Source organism: Epinephelus lanceolatus, chromosome 3 (genome assembly GCF_041903045.1).
Source record: "Epinephelus lanceolatus isolate andai-2023 chromosome 3, ASM4190304v1, whole genome shotgun sequence".
NCBI classification, from domain to species: Eukaryota; Metazoa; Chordata; class Actinopteri; order Perciformes; family Serranidae; genus Epinephelus; species Epinephelus lanceolatus.
Window position 1 is genome coordinate 20,629,415 of NC_135736.1, and position 22,079 is coordinate 20,651,493.

The 22,079-nt window shown below is 40.7% G+C and overlaps 1 protein-coding gene across 2 annotated transcripts; it reads left to right on the forward strand.

The window, feature by feature from the left end:
- The first annotated feature begins 58 nt into the window (after positions 1 to 58).
- wbp1lb (WW domain binding protein 1-like b) lies at positions 59 to 22,005 on the forward strand. 2 transcript variants are annotated; one of them, XM_033624536.2, is made up of 4 exons: positions 59 to 464; positions 11,785 to 11,887; positions 15,684 to 15,845; positions 18,305 to 22,005. In XM_033624536.2, exons 1-4 carry the CDS (start codon positions 378 to 380, stop codon positions 19,138 to 19,140), a joined length of 1,188 nt encoding a protein of 395 aa, XP_033480427.1. In that variant the 5' UTR covers positions 59 to 377; the 3' UTR covers positions 19,141 to 22,005. The 2 variants fall into 2 exon arrangements, with proteins under 2 accessions (XP_033480427.1, XP_078022236.1); XM_078166110.1 differs by lacking the exon at positions 59 to 464 and adding an exon at positions 5,928 to 6,070.
- The last annotated feature ends 74 nt before the right edge of the window (positions 22,006 to 22,079 follow it).

The following is a 22,079-nucleotide window of genomic DNA, read 5'->3' on the forward strand; positions in this document are numbered from 1 at the left end:
TCCCAGCTGGCCCGGACTGTCCAATCACGCATCAGTCCGCAAAACCAGTGGCGATCCACGCAACTGAACGCCCATCACGTTGCGCACATGGATCGGGTCGAGGTGACCACGCCACACCCAGCAGACCGAGGCAATCTGGCTGTGCTGAGGGAACGGCTTGTGTAACAGCTGTATCAGCCAGTGGCACCGACGGCAGCCAGTTGCGCCAGCACCGTGCCTTGTTGAAATGTCCAGTACGCAGAGGAGGCGGCGCATGCAGCGGCCTCTCAGCACCACAGGGGCCGCGAAGTAGTTGAGGATACTCGGACATAGTTTGTGAACAACAGCGTCTTCATGTGTGTGTTTTTTCGCCGGAGCTGTAGCCACTTCGCGGAGGAATGAGAGGCGCGTGTTCGGCAGTTAAAATGGGATTGTTTTTGCACGCGGTCGGCTCTGTCACCCCCACCGAGTCCGCAGCAGACAGGGTAAGGTTGAACAGACAAAAACAAGGCTGTTAGCTAGCTAGTCACCCGGCTAAGTTAGCAAACTGTCCAACCTGACACTTAATGCTGTAACAAAAAACAAGCCCTTTAATCATTACATAATATTATCTCTACTGACGTTAGGCATTAGCTTGTTTTAACTCTACTTTGCTGTCAACAAACATGTTAGCACACATGCTAACTTCATTGCTAGCTGCGATAGCTAACGCACCTAACTAGCATTGGTGGGACGCTTGTGACTGAGGGCCTTGCTCTGTTGTGTTTATGGTAAAGGTTTGACTTTTAGCCAGAAGTGAGTTGCATAAACATTAGAAGCAGTTCTTCAGGTATAAATGCAGCCACACAGGTAGACATGACAACTAGCACGCTACTTGTACTGTTGTATTAGCAAAACAGAAAGTAGGGCTAGGACTTAATGGACTTAGTAGCTATTGTTTGTCAAAATAATGTTAGTTGTTATTGTCAGTGTGTTGACAGTTACATTGTTATAACCACCTCCTGTCATTTGACCTAGGCATCAGCTCATCTGGCAGTTCTGTCCTTTGTATAAATCAGTATTTTAAAGATGATAATTACTGTGTTATTATGTGTTGTGTCCTCTTATGTAGTGCAGACTTTGAAGTGCAGCCTCCAGGCTTTCTCCTTTCACCTTTATAATAAGTCACACCTCTGCAGATAATGAAAGCCTGTTAAATGTGACAGTAGTAACATTCACATGGATTTGTAGGGGATCAGAGTTCAGTTTTTAGTTCTGAATTAATTGTACTGCAGTTATACATCGCAAAAGTCCACAAGTCGCTCTTCAATCACTGCTTCAGTTTGAGTGAATTTACACTAAAACCTCTGAGGAGGTAGAAATCAGAAATCAATCTCAGCAGTCCTGCCTTTTTGATGCTACATGTTTTGGAGACAGCTCTGGTTTCAGTATTACATACTGTTATGTTTTTTATGACGACGCTTATGCATGCATGATTTGAGTGGGTGGTTTATTGTAGCTATATAGGGTCCAGTACTGCTCCCTATCAGCAATTGACATAATATAGGGTATATTTATTTAACAGCTATTTTTAGGACTGCTCAGTGAAAACCTAAAGGGCATGCTTAAGGCAGTGCATTGAGAAGCACTAAATCTGAGGTATATATTTTTAGGGGGGCATGATGAGTATGAATCTACAAAATTGCATAGTACTTTGTGACTGTATGTGGAAACACAGCAGATTTAGCAATGTGTTGTATCAAGCGTGTTTGACTTCCAGCAGCGTGAGTAAAGAGATACAGAAACAACACTCTGCATTCTTGCATCTGCATTTTTGCTGAGTACACACTCAACATTGCATCAGAACAACGTCTTCATGAGCTAGGCCAAAAACATTTTCATGATGATCTAGATTTAGGCCATCATTAACCATCCCCATCTGCTTTCCTCTGACTGGAAGTAAATACAAATGCAAAGCAATCATTGGTATGCTACAGTGTTGTGTTGCAGTTGCTACCGTGAGAAAGAAGGGAGAAAGCTTATCTGGTGTCACCCATATCAGGACGCAATCAGTCCTTTTCTACTAGATTTCCTCCTCTTAGTTTTATTAGCATCTAATGTGCTCAGATATCTCTGTTCGTTCGCTTAGTACTGGCTTTTTAAGTTCCTCTGTGGTCGTGCTAAGACATCAAGGCACAAAAGTCACAAACTCATGGACTAAGATGTATTTCTGCATTTGTTTTTCTCAGCAGTGGCCATTGTTATCATGTGCAATATCACATGCCGTGTCTATCTATTTGTTGTACATGTGTGAGCGTAAATCATAGTTATGTAACACATACTTGAAGGAAGGTATTTATCATTATTTTCAGAAAAACTGAAGTGGTAAAACTATGTCTTGGAACAGAGGTATGTCATTTGTTGGTGCATGTAAGGCTGATGGCCCTCGGCTGCTGGGAGACTGTAGTTGCATCACATGGCCCTGAGCTATATCTGTTATTTGCATTCACCCTGTAAGGCTTCATATGCCACAGAGTCAGCTTTATTTTATCTGTGTCACAGTATTATCATAAACACTCAATGATCTCTTGTTGGTCACACTGTCAGACATTATGATTAACACTTGACATTAGCTCTGTTCTCAGTAGCAATTCACAGCATGAATTATCTACTTCATTATTCAGTCCACAATTGGAAAAAAGGTCCCATTCACTCTCAAAGGTCAATGGCTCTATATAATTTTTTATTTAACTCGGCATCCTTTGTAAACTCTATCTACAGCCTGCTTATGTAATATTTCTTCTAGTTTTATCAGCTGGTACATCCACAACATATGAATTGTTTCATACTTGATCTGTCAAAAAATGCCCACTTCCTGTGGAACTTTGTCACCGTGATGCATTCAGGGGCTGTTGTCTCAAAACCTTTACAGTTTCTTTCTTTCTTCATTCAGCTGTTTATAGCACCAATGTTAAACAGATGTTGACTGTTGTTTCTCTTTTCACCTAATACTTTGACTAAGGAAGATTCACAGTGGTGCTATTTGGTCCGCTTTGAACAAACCCTGGTCCACTTCCACGGATAGTTTGTTTCGTTTGGGGTGGTGTGAACGCTCATTCGAACTCTGGTGCAGATCAAATGAGCGAACCCTGGTCCGCTTGAAAACTGGGAGTCTCGGTTCACTTGGTGTGATTCCCTTACAGTGGGAAATGCAAACAGACTGTCCAGCGAACCAAAGAGAGTAAGTGACGTAGAGTGCAGTGCATTTTGGTGTTTTTGTGGCGACCAAGCCGGCTGAAGGGGATGAATTTCCGTTTTTGGTCCGTTTTTGGTCGATGAGCCGGGTTTTCTTCTTCCTCGTGCTTTTTTTCTTCCTGGTTGGTGGTCGTTTCGCACAACACCGCCCCCAAACAAGCAGCTTTAAAAGTGCAGTGTGAAAGTGAACCGAACGGAATGAAGGTGTGAAATTTTTCGGCATTTCCCCGCCCAATCGAACTGAGTCCCCCGGACTGTTCTGGTGTGAATGCGCCCTAAGAGCTTGTAAAGCTGATTTGATTACAACGGTAAAATAAAGCTAACCTATAAGTCAGGGACCCTTGTCACCTTCCACCACACACTCAAACACACATCTCAAACTAAAATACCATGTTCTCTTTTACTCAGGAAAGTAAGGACCATTATTTCTTTAGCCATTTTCAAATTTCACTAGGGGCGGAGCCAGATGATGTAAACATTCGGGACTCAGCCCAAACCTAGGGGGGTCCAGGAGCATCGTCCCCCTGGGGAGATTTTTTCCCCATTTATGGCAGCTTACATGCACTATTTTTTAAGCCATTTGATATAACAGAATGTCTAAACATTTGCACCTCATTTGGGAAATACATGGTCGTTGCCAAGGGGAAAAAAAACTCTTATTTTGTATCTAATCGTTCTCCAACTGTCGTCATCATTCTAGAGCCAAAACACAACAAATGTTGAGGATGAGTAATTTTCACTCCTGCCACCTAAAAAGAGGCAAACAAGTGTCTATTGTTACTGTTTGTAAGTTACATAACAAAGGAACAATAGGAATTTGGCATAAACAGCACCTTGAGACCTGTTTTTGTCATACTGTGCTGGAGTAGAGTTCACACAATGAATGTTGAGCTTAGAAACCTGCTACTATTTACATATGCCATAATAATCTGGACAGCTACTATTGCAAATCATGGATCCCCAACAATGCAAAGTAAATAGGGTCCTTAATATCTTTGTGTCCACACTCTTGATATTTTAAAACCCTTAAAGATTCAAGGCTTTTGAGAAAACATTTGTGGCCTCAGAAGACCCTAACCCTTCCACCCCACTCTACCTCTGGTTCGTACATCTGTGCTTTTTATATAAAGTTTTTTATGGACAAAATGTTTGTAATATGTTAATGGATAGAACCAGTCTTTGTGAAATGTAAGTAATGGTAATCCTGCAAGGTATAGCTCAGAAGTCTATCATGAATGTTTAGCTTGACCCTACCTGTGACCCCTGCCTGAAGTGTCTGGCTTCAGGACACCGGTCATGTCAGCTTTAACTTGTGCTTAGCACCAATAGTTTTATGTCAGAGCTTGACTTTAGTCATTTGATAGTAACAGCTAGAGTTTGTCAGAATCTTGTGTCTAAATGTGCTGGCACACATACAGTATGTTTGAACTTTTTGGTAAAGAAGGCTGCCTGTGTTTGTTGACCTGACCTGAGTGGTGTTTTGTTCTGCGTAACCTTGATGACTATGAAAGAGCACCTTTCATTGTTGGACAGAATAATAAATAAGGGGTCAGTGAGGTCTTTACGTGCATCGGCTAACTTGCCAAGTCCTACAGGCCTGTGCTAAGTGGATCAACGCTGACTGTGCCGTCAGAATTAACCAAGAACTGTAGCCACTTATCTCCAGGAGCAGCATTCGATAGTCACCAGGGCATTTTTGAACTGCTCTCGTTGTCTGCTCATTTCAACAGCTTCTCATTATAAAGGTTTATTATTTTCTAACGCAGCGATCATTTCTGGGACAGTAACCAAATCTCCCTTTAATCTGGCAGTATAGCATGAGAGAGGCTGATTGTTTCATTGTTGCCTGTCTGGATGGGAGACAGAGGAATCTCGTCTGTCCAGATTCTTTGCTCGGTCTGCCTTGCACTATAAAAGCCACTCAAGGGTGATCTCAGATAAGCTGTTTGATTGACACCCTATCACCTCATTTTTCCTGCTGCACAAGTTAGTTTTACTTTCTGAAGTCACGTGATGGTTAGAGATTAGATGGAGCACTTTTTCTTTATGAAAGCCTGTTTACGTAGTCCCCTCAGTACTCGGCTATCTTTATACAACGCAGGCTGAAGACCCAAACACTAGATGGTTATCTGCGTTGAATTGCAAAAAGCACTCCGCCTGCCAAGTGGAGAGCATATGGTGGAGAGTAGTTAGTGAGTCAGTGAAAACAGCTGAAGTTATCAGAGACAAAGTGGAGGAACAGAACATCGTGGTTTTATTACACAGACAATTAAGCCCCTTTATGTTGCGGCTGTTCTCTTATTTTTTTTAAATGTCATGTTGATAGGGTTGAAACAGCTGAGAAGTGACTGATCTGTCAGGCTTGATTTTGTGGCCACATTTGATGTTAGCAGTTTGGTTTGTGCTGATCTGGTGTGTGAGACGAATTATTCCTGTGTTACTGCTCTGTGTCTGGCTTTCTCAGGGCTTTTCTTGCCGTTCATTCCACACTTTACACACACACGTCTCACCGCTCTGTATGCCGTATTATCACGCAGCGGCCCCAGCTAGGAGCTCGCCCTCCGCTGCTGCTTGGAAATTTCCGTAAGGCAATCCTTGTCCACTGTTTGGGCCTGGATTGGAGTGGGGTGAGGGTGTGTGTGTGTGTGTGCGTGCGTGTGTGCGTGTGTGTGTGTGTGTGTGTGTGTGTAGGTTGGGTGGACAGAGAAAGAGAGAGGGAGGCAGGGAGAGAGAGAGTGAGAGTATGTTTGAGAGCTGTTTGACTTCTTTTGTGGGATAATGACCCGTGAGGTTGGAGGGACTTGTCTGGGATTTTGGACCCTGGATCATCATGCCTCACAATCTGGGACCTGCACTGGTAATCTATAGAGAGCAAAGCTATCCTATAGAACTTTAGCTAGCTAATCATTAAGCTAATCTAGAAGAAGGAATCTGAGGGATCTTCCTGGAAAAATACATAGACCTTTCTCCTGAGAGGATTTCGATTACAGTGCTCCCTTGTCTTTTGGCAGTATGCTGCTCTGTCCAAGTCCTTTCACAACTTTTCACTGGTATGATGGAAACGCTTAGTCAGGCTGACTTTTGATCAGGCGAAGCTGGCACTTTGCTATAATAACAGCTAAAATGTGTAACATACTGTTGGAGACACATTGATTTTGGATGAAAGTGCACTGGAACATCTTTTGGTTTTCTCTAGTTCTGATCAGGCGTCAGCTAAACTTTAAGGTGAAATTGTGTGTTAGATCTGGAGCAACGTACTGAGTGGTTTTGTGCTGGCTGCGATTCAGAAATTTGCACTTGATATGGGCCTTTGATGAAATTCAAGCAGCTTACCAGCACAAGTGGTTGGGACTTGTTTACTCCATAGCTAAGTATAAATGTTGGCTACAAGATATCTGCAGTGTTATTATTATTGCTCAAAGATCAGGGCTGGACATGTAACAAATGCACTGTTACAGTCCTGTACTCACTGTAAAAAGTATGCACTTTATACTAATATTCATAGCACACTGTTTTTTGTGGTGAGTATATAAGAAATCAGCAAACTTCATACTTTTATACTAACGGGAAATAATACCTTTGCTATCAGACATCAAATATGACTATAGAATTCCTCTGAAAAATAAACGGTAACGTTGGTTTTTTTTCAACCTGGACCCTATTTTTCCATATTTTTGTATCTGAGTGACTAATTGGCACAACAATTTTTGCTAACAGGCTGCAGTGTAACCCCCGCGGGCAATTGAGCTACATCAATTTATATCCACTTAAAGGGCTCGATTTTGCCCTTAACAGGCTCAGATTATTATTCAGAGTGTCTGACAACGTGTCGGAAAGGATCCCTACAGAGACAGACCTCTTCGTTGAACAGTAAGATCCTTTTTGTTTAACCAGAAACAGCCAGAAAACGGTATAGTCTAGCCCACCAGACTCCATTGAAATAAACAGTAATTTTATTATTGTAAAACGCACTTAATTAAAAGTTCATAGAAGCAAAATAAAACTCAAAATAGCTGTCATGGTTCGTCTCTCCACTGTCAACAATCACCAAACCTGGTGTGGTTGAAACAGACCTTTAATTCACCCTGTTAAATTTTAAAATGTGCTGGCTCCATACATGCTTAAATTACTGTTTATTTAAATGGAGTCTGGTGGGTTTGGCAATGGCGATTTAAGGGCTGTTTCTGGTTAAACAAAAGGATCTCATCCTTGAACAAAAAGGTCGGTCTCTGAAGAGATCCTTTCCATAATGTTGCAAGACACTTAAAATAATAATCTGAGCCTGTCAGTGCCAACAACAAGCACTTTTAGTGGAGGTAAATTGATGGTGCTCAATTGCCCACAGAGAGAAAATTGCAACCGGTGTTGCCGCTGCTGGTTGCAGCATTCTCACTCAATACTGGACCAGTTTCAAAAATTGTGTTTCCCATTAGTCAGTTAGACACAAAATCAAACAATTGGGTCTAGGTTGAAAAATTACCAAAGTTACCCTTTACATTTCCTAAAGAGAAAGGGTTTCTCTTTTTCACAACCTTTCCGATTAATTTTAGTTCCTTCACAGCCTTGAGTATTGCCTACGTTTCCTTTTGTGGTTTGCACTGTAGGACCGTAGTGCACGTCAACAGTATGCATACTGACTCTCTTTGAGCATACTCCCTTTTGCCATTTTTTCAGTGTTTACATACTACACACCATGAAACCTGCTTAGAAATATGTATTTATGCATGAAACTGGGACACAGTGACCTTTCCAGGAAACTGAAGAAGAACATACATGATGAACTAGCTCCAGCACAAATGAAATCAGAAATAGGTCTTTGTCATCAGAGATATGTTGCCATGTCACTGTAGGAAAAAGAAGAGTGTAAATAATAAGATTAGAGCTGCTTCAGTTTCAGAGTCCTTGTATCGTGCGTGCTGACTCACTGCCACGCTGTCATGGCTCACTGGGGCACTTGAATAGAACAGAGACATTGTCAGTGTTACCTGTAATGTCGTCAGTGCTATTTGCGACAAAATGCAAACAAAGAGAGGACACTCTAGAAATGATGCAAAAAAGTACCATCAGTTGTAAGTGGGGCTGTTTGATTACGGCCAAAATCTCATAGTCATGATTATACTGCACAGTATTGAGATAACAGTTATTTAACACTATGACTTGTTGACTTTGGATACATGGATTTATTTAACTTTAAAAAAGAAAGTCTTTTTAACAGTGGATTTTCTTTAAATTTAAATAATTCAACTGGGAAACAAAGTAAATAGATAAATTAAATAATTAATGGATTGTATATAAACATGGCGCAAGAGGAAGAGACCCTGTGCTCTTGGCAGAAGAGCAGTGGACTGCAATTACTCTGAGGATGCATGATAATAGATTAGAATATATTTGAAAGTATTTTTTTTTACTTTTCCCCCTCATGGTCTGAATTAATCACTAAATTTGTCACCGGTTGCTTTATGGAATAAAGTCACTAGAGAGTCACCAAGTTGTCGCCAGCAACACTGAGTGCACCACTGTAAAGGAAAGGTGTGTGCTGGATTTATCACATAACAAAATGAGAGCATCATTGCAAAACAGAAGGCAGCACAATAATTGTTTTTATCTAGATTATGCTGTTGTCAAAGCCAAAATCAGTTTTATCCCCACCTGTGAGGTCCGTGTACTTTGCGGCCATTCGTTATTCGTTTTGAAGTAGGTAAACAAAAAACAGGAAACGATCCTATTTTCCTTTTTCGTTTTGAAGTAGGTAAACAAAAAAACGGGAAACGAATCGTCTCCCGTTTCTCGTTTGGAAATTGGAAATCGAAAAACGAAAAACAAGTTTATTAACCACAAGTCGGGAAATAAAATACGACCGTAATTCTTTTAATCAAACTTGCTTTGCCTTAACCCAGAAACCATTCTTATTCTTCTCCTGCTTTGTTTGCGATGGCAGACTAGACTACGGCGCATTGCTGCCCCCTGCTGATATTACTGGTTTGCTGCGCTTGTGCCGTGCCCCGTTACAGCAGCCTACAAGCATGCTGTGTCAATAAATCAGCTCAGACACTGTTAGAAATGTAGTATTTAGCCTAATAACATCATGCTACAGCAGCAGTAATGTCAGCTTTAGTGAAATGGCTCTAGCTCTCCCGGTAAATGTCATAAACTCTGGACACATTTTCCCTGTATGTTGACATGATAATGGCCGCGTTTCCCAGATCGCTCTTAGCTAAAGATCTTTCACTAAGAAGGAGTTTTAAGATTGAGCTGACCCACTCTTAACAGTCTTCTTAGCAACCAAACGCTCACAGATCCAGCCGCGGCAGGCACATTAATATTACACTAAGCAAGGAGATGTTAAAACAGTGCGCGCCGTAGCCTATATATTTTGATCTAATTCATACTTCAGATTTATATTGTTTGGCGTTAATTGGTGACAGAAAAGCACGAAATTCATTCTGCAGGGAAACGTGTGTCCTTACTGTGCATATTGAATCTTGAATCTATATGTGTTATGAAGACCCTGTGTGCGCTCCAAGCTGTGGCACAAGTTACACACCGAAGTCTGGCAGAAGAAAAATAGCCTAATAATAAGACGAAAATTAAGTAGGCTGTGTGGGCCACCCTGATGAGGTGGTGGGTGATCGATGTGCCTGACATCGATTGATTTAGTTTCAGCACCACGGTAGTGGCCAGCTCCTGTTAAGAGTTTCTTAAAGAGTGATCTCAAGTAAAATCTTAAATGGATGCAGAAAGTGAAAAGAAAGCAATAGCCTAATTTAAAAAGTTGCCTCTATTGAAAATGCATTTAATCTCTGATTCAATTTGAAAGCTATTTCTCAAGACAAGTTCTGTAATTACCTTGTCCGTTTTCATTCTGTTTATATCTTAACAGGAGCTGGCCACTACCGCGGTGCTGAAACTAAATCAGTCGATGTCAGGCAGACCGATCACCCACCACTTCATCAGCACACAAGTCACACACAGCCTACTTATTTTTCGTCTTATTATTATTATTATTGTTATCAATAAAAAAAAAGTTTCCACTAATTATTTCGGTGTTTATTTCTTTTATTCTTAAGTTTTTTTTATTAAAATGCGTAATATAGCCAACAATATTATAGACCAAAAGTTAATGTAATTTATTATTGTAGAATGTATTTAGCAAATCACCACTTTGAACTGGAGACACGGCGCAGCAGCAGCGCACCAGGAAAAAAAAAAAAAAAAAAAGCCGACAAATAGTGTTAAGAGTGGGTCAGCTCAATCTTACAACTCCTTCTTAGTGAAAGATCTTTAGCTAAGAGCGATCTGGGAAATGCGGTCATTATCATGTCAACATACAAGGGAAATGTGTCCAGAGTTTATGACATTTACCGGAAGAGCTAGAGCCATTTCACTAAAGCTGACGTTATTACTGCTGTTGCATGATGTTATTAGGCTAAATACTACATTTCCAACAGTGTCTGAGCTGATTTATTGACACAGCATGCTTGTAGGCTGCTATAACGGGGCACGGCACAAGCGTGGCAAACCCGTAATATCAGCAGGGGGCAGCAATGCGCCGTAGTCTAGTCTGCCATCGCAAACAAAGAAGGAGAAGAATATGAATGGTTTCTGGGTTAAGGCAAAGTAAGTTTGATTAAAAGAATTAAGGTCATATTTTATTTCCTGACTTGTGGTTAATAAACGCATAATAGAAAATCAGATAAAGACTCGTTTTTTGATTTCCAATTTCCAAACGAGAAACAAGAGACGATTCGTTTCCCGTTTTTTTGTTTACCTACTTCAAAACGAAAAAGGAAAATAGGATCGTTTCCTGTTTTTTTGTTTACCTACTTCAAAACGAATAACGAATGGCCGCAAAGTACACGGACCCTGTGAGAACATGATGCTCTAACGATGACGGTTGGTTCAAACCACTTCAGTTGTGTGGACTAGGTAACAGCAAGGGTTTGAGTAGTCGACCATGAAATTAAAAAGGAAAAGAATAAAATAAGATAAAGCTAGATTGAAACATTTGAATTAAAATTGAGAGGCTCGAAATTAGTTAATTCCACCAGGAAAATTACTGAAACCAAATAAAATTGAATTAAAAGATTTTATAGCCTTAGTTAACCATTTCATTTTTCATCATTACCGCGCTCAACTGAGGTGTGTAGTGTTGAAGAGGCTGAAAGTACACAATGTCCTCGATATAAAATCATGTGTCTCTCCTTTATCACATACTTGTCACTCAGCTATACATGTTATGAAGCTTCTGACAGCAATTGACTGAACCAGTTGTGATTGAGGTCATGTCAGTGAGATGAGGCCAAATATTTCCCAAACCAGTTGTGTTTTACTTTGTAGTCGGACTCAATGTAGAGATTTCGTTTTACTTTGGCAACAAACACTCTTCCTGTTGATCAGTTTCAAACAGAACAAATGTAATTTCACACTGTGTGATTCAAAAATAAAACATGAAACCTGGTGGGAGGCTCTGTTATTTTATTTTTTATTGGCACTGCACTGTGTAACCGGATGCCTTGACATGGAGTATTGATAATACTTTCCTTTTAAAGCAACACTGCTTCTCTCTTGCAGAGCCTACTGCACTGTGAAGGTGTCAACAACCAGAGCTACATCTGTGAGTCGGGACACTGCTGCGGGGAGTCTCAGTGTTGCAGCTACTACTATGAGCTCTGGTGTAAGTATCCTCTTTTTACTTAATTTATCCTCTCTCTTTACCTTTTCTAGTGATGTGGGAACACAACTTGTCAAACCTTAAATGGGATAGGGTCATCCCACCTCTGCCATCTACAATCGAGGGATGGGAGGATGACCTTAACAAGTAGTCAAGCATGATTTAGCTACCTGGTTCATTCTGTTGTTACTGACGTGCAGAGGCAGGTGAATACAGGAACAAGGAAGAATGTAGAGCTGAAAAAGGTGAATGTCAAACATGATAAACCAGATCACATTCATACAGATTCGTCAACGTCAACCCCTGAACCCAAAGCTCCCCAAAACATTTCAAGGATCACGTAGAATTTAAAAGTTCAGCTCCAGTGGCTCCACCATTTCAGCTGCCGAAAGATGTCCTGTGTTACAGATGAGAGTACCCCCATACAGAACATGGTACAACACTAACCTGTAAGAGGTGTCTTACTTTTTATGAGACTTGTGTGAAAGTAAGCCTCGTCCAGGTGGAGAGGTTGACAGCCAAGACAGAGGTATGAAGTACATCAGCTGTGGCATGACTGACTGAACGTCCCCAAACGGAGTACTACTAAACTATAAAATTTCTGACTGAACATGTGCACCCACACCTTCACTGGCAACACCGCTACTAAATATGGACAATAAAACGAGGTCAAAGTCACTCAACTCCTTCAGATTCAAGGGTGTTCTGTGGGAAGTGCCTGATGACGTGACCTGATCATCCCTGGTTTGGCTTCGCTTTGGACTTCAGATCAAATGTCCCCTTGAGGGTGCCAGGTCAACTGAAGAGTTTCCTGCGGCGGCCAATTGATGATATCAGACTTGATTGCCAGAGCATTGGCCAATGGTTTAAATACAAATTCAGAGGCTTTTTCATCTTAACAAAATAGATTTCTACAGTAAAACTATCTACAGCTCTTTGCTTACTCAATGTTGTGCATTTGCTGGAGCTCTTTCCAGTTTGTGAAAATGTTTAAACACCTTAAATAAACTGTAATTTCAAGTATGTGTATGTTAGCTGTACCTCATTCCCATTTTTGATCATGTGATGTCCTGTAAGAACGCATGAGTGCAGTATTAAATGTCTTACTTTACTCAAATTCTGTTCGTCAAGCGTCTTAAAATTCTACGGCAATGTAGCCTCATTGTTTCATGAAGCAGCCATGGAATAAGATCTTTAGCATGTTCGGACATTATGCCTAGTTATGCTCCAACAGTGTTGCCGACGTGACCATGTAACCTTCTAAATCGTTGTGTCCGAATCTTCCATGACAAAGTCTTTTTATCGAGGATTTGATCCACAGCAGGAACTGATGATTTGACAGGGGCAAATACTTGTAGCGTGGATACAAGGGTTTTACACTCAAAGAGTGTAATCTTTGTATACTAGAGGAAGTGTGGTTCCAAAATGCAGTAATCGTGCTGCATGTGCTGACGGATTAGCTGTGGTCCATGGTGTTGTAGCAGCACCAGGTTGTGATGTAGAGCAGAACTCCTCGCTTACATCAATTACATTAAGCTCACATGATGGCAACAAATACAGTTAACATTTAAAGGGCAGAAATTATACGATCACAGCTGTAATCTTAAATTATTGGATGTAGTTTAATGACACATTTTGTCTTTAATTTCGGACATTAATTGTGAAAGATTTAGTGGATAATTAAAACTCAGCAAAATGTTCTTTCTACATATAGATAACCTAATTTACCCTATTACGTAACACTGTATAATAAGAGTATGAAACCCAGGCAGAAGAAATGCAGAACTTGTCATGATTCAATGCATGAACTAATGCGGGATGTATCATAATGTCCTGACGCTCATAATGATAAAATGATCAAGTCACTGGGAGTTCATGTAATTAGTTACTTATGGTAACTCACATATACTGCTAACTTTATTTATATGTCACCATTAAGGTTGAAACCTGTTATACATTCTGAATCATGCATTTGATCATTGCCTGCTCACAGAGAAAAATTAAACAGTTTTTTCTTCAGTGAATCAGTCATGTCACATAGATGATAGTCAGATGCATGGTTAAAAAAGCTTCAGAATGTTCTGCTTTTAGAGTCGGATCAAATGCATGGTGCGGTCCATTTCTATGTAACTGACTTCCAGATCATTTGGAGGCGTATACGTTCATGTATGAACCATTTGATGTAACTAGGCAAGGCAGCTTTTTTTTGTATAGCACATTTCATACACAGTGCAAAGTGCCTTACAAAGCAATGAAATATAAAACATAAAGGATACAGAAAAGAATAAAGATATAAAAGGTCAAATTTAACGCTAAATGATTTATAATTAATAAATAAAAATAAAATCACCATTAAAAATAACAAAAGTGCAGACAGGAGGTGCAAAGATAAAATGAGTATTTAAAATGATTAATCATCATCTGGGAGGTTACTCCAGGTTTGTACTGCATGATAACTAAATGCTGCTTCACCATGTTTTGTTCTGACTCTGGGGACGGTCAGTAGGCCAGCCCCAGATGTCCTCAGGGTCGTAGAAGGTTCATATGTCACAAGCAGGTCAGAGATGTATTTGGGCGCTGAGTCACAGTGATTTATAAACAAATAAAATGCACATATACGGTAACTATGTTATTGCACTTTGAAGTAAGTTATGCTCTTTTGTTATCCCAAACCATACTCATACTCTTTGTGTCACAATTAGGGCCTATTTATGTTATGTAGTTTTATTACTAAAATGTATACTCATAGAGGTCATTGATTCTCTGTAATAATAATAATAATGATGATGATGATAATAATACATTTTATTTATCAGCGCCTTTCAGGACACTACATAGAACATAAAAAATTATAAAACATTTGAAAAAGTTAGCAGCAGGCAATGACATTTAGCAGTGATGGGCTTGTTTAAACAGATATACCATGTAGTCCAGGGTTTGACTGTCACACTGTACCAACCATAAGGGAATTATAGCTAGACTGATTAATTGGCCATTATGCCATTATCAACTTAAGCTGAGAATCTCAAATGCTGATTTGGTATATCTTGATGACAGCTCAGTAGAGATGCACTTTACTGAGTACCATATTGTGTCATTCACACTCTTATTTTACAGAGAAACAAGCTGTTCGCTCTGTCGTCCTTTCAGTGAAGTTCCCACATTTTTTTGTGGTGATGTAGTGGCGTCCCACTTCTTTCAGACACACAGTAAACACAAACTGGGGAGTTTTTGAAGCCAGTTTTTGTTCCCTGCTTCTGTTTAGACTGGATTCTAGATAGCACTGTTCCACAAATAATGCTTTTGTAGCAAATGAGGACTTGATGTCATATGGAAAAAGTACAGATTGTTCTTAAACAATCACGTCGTGCTGGGATGTTTTGCTCTGGTGTCATACATGGGGTTGCTCCATGGAGATATCTGTCAGTGCTTTGTTGTAGAGATAAGAACGGACTTGGACCTCTCGAGGATGACTGAATTGATTCTGTGCCATAAAATTCATAATGCAACACAGTAAACAAGCATGTAAATGTTTCACTATGTTGGAAGCAGATGTTGGCAGGGTTTGATCTGCAGTGTAATGTTTGTGTTAGCAGCAGGCACGTCATGTTACATCATCACAAGCTGGTACAGTTTAACATTATGGATACTGTAAAGCACAGTCCTCCCAGTCCCTGTTTAAACCTATTCATCACCGTGTGAGTTTGGTTTTAAAATAGGAAGCCAACAATCACATTTTCTTTAGTCGGAGTTCCACTGTAAACATAACTTGACAGTGTTGATGTTCCCTTCTCTTCAGGGTTTTGGTTGGTGTGGGCCATCATCTTCATTTTGAGCTGCTGCTGCGTGTGTCACCATCGCCGCACCAAACACCGGCTGCAGCAGCAACAGCGGCAGCACGAGATCAACCTCATTGCTTACCGTGAAGCACACAACTACCCCTCTGTGCCCTTCTACTTCAGTAAGAGCTACCACTCCAACACACATGTTCTGAATGAATACCGAGTACTTAAAGATGCACTAATCAACATTGTCCTACAACAGATTTTTCACCAGACTGCAGATTTCTTCTCAGCTCAGTGTCTCTACGCTCATCTTTTTGGTTTTCCAGCTCACAACTTTACTGTATGAGTTCAGTCTCACTGTTCTCATCCAGTTTGTCTCCAGAGGGAACAAGCCAAAAGTTTTGATACCCCCACTGTCCACTACCTGGGCCCTATTTCAGAAAGCGGGATTAGTAAAAACTGAGTATGTTAAGCCTGAGATGAGGGAAACTCTTGGGTTCTCCTTTTCACAAAGCCAGTTCAGCGTAACCCTGAGTCAGTTACTATGGCAACATACTCCGTGATAATGGCTGGCAGGAGGTTTGCTTTACAGCAGGTCATCAGTTCAGTTAACCTCAGCCCAACACTGCAAGAATAAAGTAAGTTAAAGCAAAAATTTGAGTTGCTGCCAAGTGTGTTTGGGCCCCATCAGATTACAGAATAAGAATAAGAAAATATAGCTAATTATATATTAAATAATTTCTGTATATTAGATGATTATATTATTATTATATTAGATTAGATCACATTACAAAAAGTCACTTCACATTAGCAGTTAACACGCTCTGCAATCTTTTCCCGTGCCACGTCACGCTGTTTAGCTGCAGCTGCTGTATTCAATTTTCTTTCATTTCTTTTTAAGACATGTTCGAAGTCCACATATGCGGTCATTAAATTCTCCAGTTCAGTTGGGTCTGAAATAAGTGGCTCTGCTTTTAACTCCGCTTTCTGTCACTGAAAATCATGTCATCTGCACTCCATTGATGATGGCTTGTGGTGCTCACAGCAGACGTGCTTCCCTCAGGCTGAACATACTCAGAGTTAACTGAGCTAATTCTGATCAGCTGTTCTGGACAAAAGCTCAAGAGTTTCTCAGCTCAGGCTCAGTCAACTCTGAGGTTGGGATTAGGCTCAGAGTTGACTGAGCCTGCTTTCTGAAACAGGGCCCTGCTCAGCACCGAACAGCAGCTACAGGTTTTTTTTCTCTCAGAAGTTAGTTGAAGATCAAAATAGACCTAGAAGTAGACGGAATATTCGACTAGTATTGTAAGGTGCACAGAAACATGACAATGCTAATGTTGCTCTATGTGTGTAGACTGAGAAGATAGACAGACTGTTTGCTAACAATTCAGTTTGGTGATAATATCAATGTTGTGTTTACAGCTCGGTGGCACTGCCCCCAAGTGGCAAAAAAACTCCAAACAAACAAAAAACACTACTCAGTTTATTGGTACTTAAACTACTCATTGACCATCCATTAACGCCAGCTAGTGTTAGCTTTGTAATTACAGAAACAAGTTAATTTTATACACTAAAAATAAATTTGTAGTTACCGTCAGTCAAACTATAAAATCTTGATAATAATGGTAAACTGGAAAATGAGCAGAGTGTCAACTTTCTCAGAAGTTGGCATTCTATTTTTTCATGTTGGTTTGTTTATCACTGCTGTCAGCCTGAGTGAGTAAATAAGGCCTTGTGCTCTGAATATCAGGTTTAAATCCAAATTGTTGAAAAGTGTAGGTGTATAGTTTGTCTGGTTTGTTCGAGCGAGGTCCTTCACCCCTCTCACCCAAACATTTCAGCTTGGAAGAGCTGTTTTTTTTTTTTACCGAGACAAAGAATTGCCAGACTGCATGCATTAATCATCCCCTTTGTAAATAAATAAATAAAAAGATTTTGAGGTACAGAAGCACTTTTCGGTACTGCTTGTATACATTTTTATTGCTTGACCTCATTACTAGGCCGACCAGCTGCAGAGTATGACTTGTAGTGCACCTGCGTCAGGCCTGCTACCGAGGTGATGATGTCATATAGCCCCGTAGCTTCCTTCAGTGTTTCTTGGAAAGAAATATATAACGATAACCCTTTTCAAGGCTGTTAGTTTCTAATCAGCAGTCTTCTGGTTACATCAAACTAGTGACAAACAAGGCAGTTGTGCCTGACTCAAAGCAGTGGTCCCTGGCTCAAATGTAATGTTTGCACTGACATGTATCCCTGGTTTCACACAGCGTCAGAACCTTCCCTGTTTGCATGCCCCAGTTTTCAGGAAACGGCCAGCATTGCTCTCTTGGTACCTCGCCAGTGTTGCAACACCATCTCGCACAGTGCTGCAACAGCCTTCAGCACAGAATTGACCCAGAAATTAGCTTGTTTTGTCACATTTCCCCCTATTGCTTTGGGAATGTTTGAATAGTGGTCTGGGAAGTTCAGTGAGGTCATACTGAAATTTCTAGGGGTCATACAGTGGTGTTTATTTAAAGGAAAAAACGAACCCATGCGAGTGTTGCTTGCTTTGTGAAATGTATTAAGTTGTGTCTTTTTTTTTTTCAAATTAATGTGCAAATGTATTTTTTTTTTCCCTTCTTATTCTCTTCAGGGTTTCTGCCAAACTACCTCCTACCTGACTATGAGGAGGTGGTCAACCGGCCACCGACTCCTCCCCCTCCCTACAGTGCCTTACACACAGGCCCATCCTCAGTGGCTTCTAGTCCACTGGCTCCTGAGCAGCAGGAGGGACACTGTCCAGCCATCCAGCCCAGTGCGGTGCCCCCGGTCTCTGACACTCTGTGTTGCAGACCCAGCATAGAGGAGCCGCAGCCCACCACTTTAGACTTTAGGCCAAAGCCTGACAACAAGCCCATGCAGACAGCACAAGAGTCAGGCATGATACTGCCGTCAGACGGGCTCAGTAGTGAGGGACTTACCAGCCAAGAGAAAAGAAGTGGAAGTGGGGACGACTCCTGCAAAGACCCCCTCCTGAAGGAGCTGTCGGGGGGTTCTGCTGAGGACAAAGACCGACTCCCCAATGGGAGGAGGAGGCGATTCACAGGGGACTCTGGAATTGAGGTGTGTGTGTGCGGCACACGTGGTAGCAGTGGATTTAGTGGAGCTGGAGGGACAGGCCAGGAAGGCAAGGAGATGAGGGAGCTAGAGAGCCTGCTGGGGCGTGAGGGAGATGACGAAGAGGAGGAGGGGGAAGAGGAGACCGGCGACTTCTGCGACAGCTGCGGCCATCGAGCCTCCTACAGCGCGGAGGAGGAGCCCGTGCTGGGCGGGGTGGAGAGGAGAGTCGCACGTGGGCCGCCAGGACCTCCTCAGCTGGCTCACCAGATAGGCAGCGCTTCGCTCCACCCTCCGGTGTGCCTCCTCCTCCATACCATCAACGAGCAGGAGGGGCCGCACCACAGCAACAGCACTGAGCCGCAGGGGTGAAACACAGACAACACACCTTCGTGTCAGAGAGGGAAGGAGAGAGCACTTGAGACAGAGCATGGACACATATGCTTTTGTATCTGAGCAAGTGTTTTGTGTCTAAATAGTTTCTGAGTGAGTATTTTAAATGAATGTGCGCATCTTTGATTAAACAGGTGTGGGAGCAGGAAGTGGAATCTCAGCTAAATATGACTGAAATCCAAAGGTTGAGAAAGCCTGCTCGTCCTCACACTGGAACAGTGGCCTTAACCTGTGTATGTTTGGGCGGAACAAGCCCTTTAACAGCCTGTGGCAATCGAGACTTCTCACACTGCACACCAACAGTCCTTTTAGTTTTCCTCTCATGCAACAGAAGCTACTGATACACAGTCAAAGACGTGATCGCTGAAGCTGTGACGTCAGGATGGGACGTTCACTGCCCAGGATGAATGCAGCTCTTCTCACCAGGTGCTTGCAACAATTCTGCAAAGCTGTTCTCTGCAGGCAGGAAACCACGTAGTTAAAAAACACATAGCAGGAACGTTTGGATGGGTGCAATGTAGATTTGCCACAGTGTGTGCTTATGCAAACTGATACTGTAGGGACACTAGTACAAGACTGTGTGGGACGTCCCGTTAGAGTTACTCATACTTCTAAAGTGCTTTTTCAGCGATTAAAAACCGCTCTGCCTTGTGTCTGTTTTTTGTTGCTCTCTATCTGCCCCGCTAGTGATAGAGGAGTATAAGTGCATTTACAAATCTTCATGTGAGCATTTCCTATTTTGCACAAAGTGTATTTATCTTTATAAATGAAGCTGTTAGCTAAAAAAATAAAGAAAACAGAAAACGCTTTCATTAATTCAGTCTTAAATTGCAGTACATGATTTAGTGTCTTAGGATTTTGTTGCGACATCTGTAAGAAATGGACCTCTGTGACTTGTTAGTAGGGAATGCAACAGATTAACTTAGTACAAAATCATTTTTTAAATTATTTTAATAAGTGTTTCTAGTAGGTGCCTATCCCAAAAAAATGCAGAACTTTGATGAACAATGTTTTCAGTGAAACTGAGAGACCATTAGAAAGCAGGTACTAAAACCAAAAAAAAAGAAAATAAAGCTTTTTAGAGATTACACCTGAGATGGGCAACATCAGACCTCAAACTTTTGTGTCAGTCATCTCAGTAGATTAACACCTTCACCAGCCATACTGTATTATAACAGTCACACTCTTTGTGTTGGATTTTCATAGTAGCACATTTTACCATGCTTTTGATGTGGTCTTCATTGATGAAACATTTATAGCAGCTTCCTAAAGGGTCCAAGGCTGATTTCAGTCAAATGGACCAGTGTGATTTTCACTAAAAAGGCTCGGTAACTGTTTTTTTTTTTTTTTTAACCAATGGATGACCCTGCCACTCTAATACAATTGATCTGAGAGAAGAAATTACACTTTTAGGTAAAAAAAATTATTTAGTGTATGAGTGTTGGGTTTTCATAATTTAAGGGATATTCATCCCCGGGTGTAATGGTAAATAATACCATACCATCAAACAGCTCACACATTGTTTGTAATAAAAGCATTTAACCCAACAGGGCAATTTTAGAACAAAATGTCAGTAACAGTTGCGGCCTGTTGAGTGGAAAAATACCTCTCTGGGGACTGAGAAATGAGAAATGATTAAAATTAATCTAGATTAAAAAAATAAACCAAAACAATAAAAGCAAAGACAAGGAAACAAAGAAGCAGATAAGGTGATAGAATAACAGTTTGACAGGTGCCTGAATATCTGTTAACAAGGGTTTGCAAAGCGGGATATTTCTGAGAATTGTGTTTTTCTATGATGGACAAGTCGTTAAAGTTAACAAGCAATATTTATAATACTGCACTGTGGATAGAAACAAAGACCGCATAGTTCTGTTAATGTATCTTCTCAGGAAGACTCATCAGTTTGAAACGCTTTTAAGAGCTTGAATGTTTTAGTTCTTAACCTTTACAGGAGCTGTAATTCAGTAGATGTTGATTGATGATGAATGTACCATGAAAAATGCCACTGGTTATATAATGAATGTGCTGTGTGAAACTTTTACAGATTCAGTGATATTTTGTTTGCCCTCTCTGAAATCAACTGGAACTTGGCGATGCTACATGTCATTGTGTCATGTATTTTTTTTCTTTGTGTGTTCAGATTTTCTTGGAGCACCCTCAAAGCTGAACACAGTGCAGTGTCTGCAAAGCACAAATGTTTCAGCCATTGCTCTCACAGATTTCTATGTAAACCCTAAAACAATCCAACGGAAGATGTCTCTCAAAACTTTGAGCACAAGTTAAATTGTAACGTTCACAGTAAGATGACTGAATCTCACCCATCAATGCCTGAACACACTCTAAAGTGCTTTATATGTTAATGCTTTTTGTGAGCTAGGAAGTGATTATGTGTGATTGTGGTACGTGTGGTACCAAGACAAGCTATTTTTCATATCGGCTGAATCCTTTAAGAAAAATTATTGTAACTGTATAAAATATCAGAACCACTTTATATTTGAAATGTGTATAATATTCTGTAACATGTTTGTGAACCAAATAGTTGCTTTCATAATTTTTATGAAATCATTAGCTTTATTGTTATGGACAGACTTTTTTCTCTCATAATGGGTATTATTTTTCTGTTAAGAAAAGATTTAATTTCTTTGGAAGGGTACGTTTGACTAACAACACAGTAGATCTTTTATTAATGATCAGGGGCATCTTGCCAAAGACATGTTTTCTTTCCTCACCAGTGTGTGTAAGGTGGTTTTGCACATATTCTTTGAATGTTTTGATCATAAGCAATTTATTACAACAACCAAGATGGATGTATGTTTAATAAACATGCCCTTTTAAATTTAAGCTGTCAAGACTGACCGACTGAGTTTCTGTCATTTGTGGAAAGCTGTAGGGGAGAGCAGGGTTATATGGGACAT